This window comes from Henckelia pumila, chromosome 1 (assembly GCF_033568475.1).
Source record: "Henckelia pumila isolate YLH828 chromosome 1, ASM3356847v2, whole genome shotgun sequence".
NCBI classification, from domain to species: Eukaryota; Viridiplantae; Streptophyta; class Magnoliopsida; order Lamiales; family Gesneriaceae; genus Henckelia; species Henckelia pumila.
This window is the reverse complement of record NC_133120.1, coordinates 164,071,612-164,076,137: the sequence shown is the minus strand read 5'-3', so window position 1 is coordinate 164,076,137 and position 4,526 is coordinate 164,071,612. Positions and strand designations below refer to the sequence as shown.

At 36.2% G+C, this 4,526-nt stretch overlaps 1 protein-coding gene across 1 annotated transcript; it reads left to right on the top strand.

The window, feature by feature from the left end:
* Positions 1–952: 952 nt before the first annotated feature.
* LOC140874369 (putative disease resistance RPP13-like protein 1) lies at positions 953–3,673 on the top strand. Its single transcript, XM_073277655.1, has one exon. The coding sequence runs from the start codon at positions 953–955 to the stop codon at positions 3,671–3,673; it is 2,721 nt and encodes a 906-aa protein (XP_073133756.1).
* Positions 3,674–4,526: the final 853 nt, after the last annotated feature.

Genomic DNA, 4,526 nt, shown 5'->3' with positions numbered 1-4,526 from the left:
TTTCAGCGTGCGATTTTAGGAAAAAATTTGAAATTCTATAGATGTTAAGTGAGTTTTTTGTTTAAATTATATTCAATTAAAAATAATTGAATTGTAATTTGTAAATGAAATTATTAATTCTAGAAATAGATTAAAAATTAATATAAGAAATTTGGTCGTTACTTTAGACAATTATTTCTTGATTAAATCCAATACTTATAAATAATTTGATGTTTGATATTATTGTGTGTTCTCGGTCATTTTTTTGAAATTTGAATTTGTCTTGAACTTAAACCGCCGTTTAATATTTAAGATTTTTGCTTTAGAATAATTTCGTTTATCTCAATTAGTTTAATTATTCATTAAAAAAAATCACTTATTTTATTTAGTGTAGATTAAATTAAATAATTTATATCCTAGTATTTAAATATTATCAATTTACTATAATTTGATCTAGTTTCTAGATTTATTCCAAACCAAAATCGTCTGTAATTCGTCTACTCGGATGGGTTGACCACCCGGATAGGTGGATCTCATGGATCCATTGTCTACTCGAATAACAACGTGTTCACAATCAATTTTTTTTTTACATCCCAATAATTTATATTTTTTTGTAAAAGTAATTGTCAAATATTTTTATATATGCATAGTAAAACTTGGGATAATATTAAATTTTGTTGTTAAGCTTTTGGTGGGTAAATAAGACTCCACTAATTACGTAATTTGAATAGTCCGTACAGTACCTTGGGCAAAACTCGAACTCCCTCCATAAGCAAAACTGCAATACTGTTCATCGGCAACTCCATTGTGGCATATTTGGGTCAAGAAAATTAAAGATATGGCTGCTAAAGAGTGAAGAAAGATTTCTAATTTCTAAAGTACCTACACCATCGGGCAAAAATTCCTCCATTGGCAAAACTCCCCTTCGATCGGGTGGTGGCAAAACTCCCTTCTTGATTTTTTGACCAAGAATATGTCTGCTGAGCTATTTACGTGTTGCATTGGGTCGGCTCCATTTGGGTTCGCATTGGAGAAGTTGGCATCATTCGGGTCGTACGCGTGGAATGAAATAAAACTGATATTGGGTGTTGAGGATGAGCTCCGAAAGTTGCAAAGAACTATGTTCATGGTTCAAGATTTGGTAGATAGCGTGGAGTGTAGTCCGTTGAGGTTTACGAGAGGAAGCAATGCTTGGAAAACATGGTTCGAAGATATCAAAAAACTTTCTTACGATGTCGATGCTCTTCTAGATGACATCTCGTTACATCTCTCCACCTTCGGCTCTGTGGGAACCGCTGAAAGAGACGAGGTTCGTAAAATTGTTCTTTCATCAACTACTTTGACACTACCTCATGACATAAATGTATTGCACAACAAGTTGGAACTTCTTGCTAAAGAAATGGAGAGACTACTGATGATTGAAAGCATGAAAAATAGATTCAGCATTGTGTCGCCTATACATGACTTTATATCCACTAGTTCACTGATCGATGAGAATAATGTTATTGGGAGGGAAGCTGAACAACTAGCTTGTGTTATCAATTTGCTCGCAAATGAACCAGAAATGGGTAACTTTTCGGTAATGTCGCTAGTGGGGATGGCTGGAATCGGTAAGACAACCCTTGCGAAATTGGTTTACAATGATGATTTGGTAAACTCCAATTTTCAGAAGAAAATGTGGGTCACTGTTTCGATGAACTTTGATTTGATTAAGATCACAAAATATATGATAGAAGCTTTGACAGGGAATAGTTGCACTTTGTCCGACTTGAATTCTGTTCAAGTCCTTCTTCAAGTGTTAGTTAGGGGGTTTAAATTTTTGCTTGTCTTGGACGATTGTTGGACTGAAAATAACGATGATTGGGACGAATTTTACCTTCCTTTAAGATATGGTGCCAAAGGAAGTAAAATAATTGTGACCACAAGAAGTGCCAAAGTTTCATCATCTGTTAGATCTTATAAAACACATTCTCTCCAACATTTATCGGACGAGCACTGTTGGGATTTGATGAAACGGAGAATGTTATTCTCCGTAGAGGAACAAGAGAATTTGAAATCTATCGGCAAAGAGATTGCGAAAAAATGCAAAGGTTTGCCTTTGGCTGCCAAGACATTGGGAAGTTTATTGTCAAATTCAGGATCCAGCGAAGACCAGTGGCTTTGTATACTGAACAGTAAGCTGTGGAACTTGCCAGAAGACAAAATATTCCCGGCTTTGATGCTTAGTTTTCTCCATCTTCCCCCGGCGCTACAAAAATGTTTTGCATATTGTTCTCTTTTTCCCAAAAATCACGAGTTTGAAGTTGAGGAACTCGTTCTTTTGTGGATGGCAGAGGGGTTCATCCGACCCATAGAAGGAATGAGATTGGAAGACATAGGAAGCAAGTATTTCGATGATCTTTATTTGAGGTCGTTATTCGAACAAGATACAAATGCAAGGAATGAAACTGTCTACAAAATGCATGATCTCATCCATGACATGTCACAAATGGTTTCTAGTGATATATGCTTCCAAGTCATTGACATGTCAGATGACTACCCTTTATTTGGAAATACTTGTCACTTATCGATGCTTCGAGATAGTTTGAATCCAATACATCTGAAGGCCTCGGAGAAAAATGAAAGGTTGAGGACATTTTTGATGATCAATAAGAATGGTGCTGATGGGGGACAACTAGATAATGAATTTTTCTCACATTTGCGATCTTTGCGGGTGTTGGATCTGACTCGAATCGGCCTTAGTAAATTCACCATCAGTTCTTTTAAGCCCTTGAAGTTTCTTCGTTATCTTAATCTCTCAGAAAACAAGATTTCAGAAGTACCAAACTCCATATGTCGTCTTTTGGCTTTACAAACACTGAAACTCAAAAATTGCACTCGAATTAAAGCATTGCCTGAAGACACAAAAAATCTCTCCAAATTACGACATCTGGATTTGGATATAAAAGAACAGCTTGTCCATATGCCACCAAATTTTGGAAGGCTAACTGAACTCCAAGCTCTTTCTGCGTTCATAGTCGGAGACAAAAAGGAAAATGGTATCGCACAAATAAGCAATATGAATTCACTGAGGGGATCACTCTGCATTAAAAACATGGATCAAGTCACAGATGTTGCAGAGGCCATTGAGGCCAAGCTGCACGAGAAGCTGTTCTTGGACAATCTCGAGCTACAATGGGTGGATTTGGGAAATGTTTCTCAGGGTTCTCTAGAACAGGCACAAAATCTACAGGATTCGGTTCTCGCAAATCTTCGGCCTCATCAAAATTTGAAAGAATTGGCCATTAAGAAGTATTGTGGAAGATTCTATCCAACTTGGCTCAGTGATCCAAGTCGCAAAATTACGCGCATTCACTTGGCAGGGCTCAAGTATTGTGATAGTCTTCCACCTCTTGGACAGCTTCCTTCCCTAAAGTTTTTTCATATATCGAAACTGCCTGTTTTGGAGTTGATCGATGAGAATTTTTATGGTGTGAGCAATACAGAGAAGTTCCCATCATTGGAATCTTTCGAAGTAGAAAACATGGATAAATTCATCAACTGGGAATTCACAAATACAGTTGATGTCATGCCTCGCCTTCAAAATTTCAAAATTCATTGTTGCCCAATTTTGACAAATGTGCCTATAAACTTGAGATCCCATCCGAATTTGAATATCAGTGACTGCCCAAACCTAGCGATGGTGCTTCCATAAAGAGTAGTGAATTCTTGGTTCATCACAATCAGTTTTATGTTCAGGTACAACATGTTTAATTCAAGTGGCATGCCTATCAAAACAAAATTGAAGTTGGCTAACCAATAACCATGGTGTTGGTTTTGTCTATTGTACAGGGGAGATTACAGATTATTGAAGCAGCTTGAAAGTAGATGCAGTGGTTGAATGAGTTACATAGACGCACAACCCCTCTCAATTTACCTTCAAATATTGTGAGCACTTTCAACACTACATGTCTATATCCTCCTTTGTTCTTTTAGATCTAAAATGACATAAGTTAAAATGTCAAATGAAAGCCATAATTTGTAATTGTACTTTGGAAGGCATAACTAATCATTTGCTTTAATTAATCCTACGAACACAAAACAGGAACCAGTTCTTTCAAGTTTCTTTCACAGGGCTAAAGCATTCAAATTTTTTGTTATTCTTGAAACAAAAATAGTTCACTTCTTATGGAAAACATGGTGGGAAAGATGATAAGTAATTGATGTCTGTGGCGATCATCCTGAATATCGGTATTATATGGACATTAAAGAGCTTCCATCACATAGCTTGGCTGATGATATCCTGCATGATAATCAATTTTAGTTCCAGATTTTTTAGTTGACCAAATCGATATCAGTTTTTTTTCTTTTTAACCTGGAAAATGACCACAAGATGTGTTTTTGTCTACTGACTGCTGGATTTTATGCTTTTTCTTGTTATCCTAACTATCAATCAGACAAGAAAAAAGTTTTGCACTGTCCAAGGTTCCATGTAAATGTAGAAGGAATAATCACATATGTGCCTAACGTTAATCACTCCTCTGGAACATTCTATTTTTTATTCACAC

Bases quoted from the DNA above. Each gene is read 5' to 3' on its own strand.
- LOC140874369 (XM_073277655.1), top strand. From the start codon at position 953: ATGTCTGCTGAGCTATTTACGTGTTGCATTGGGTCGGCTCCATTTGGG.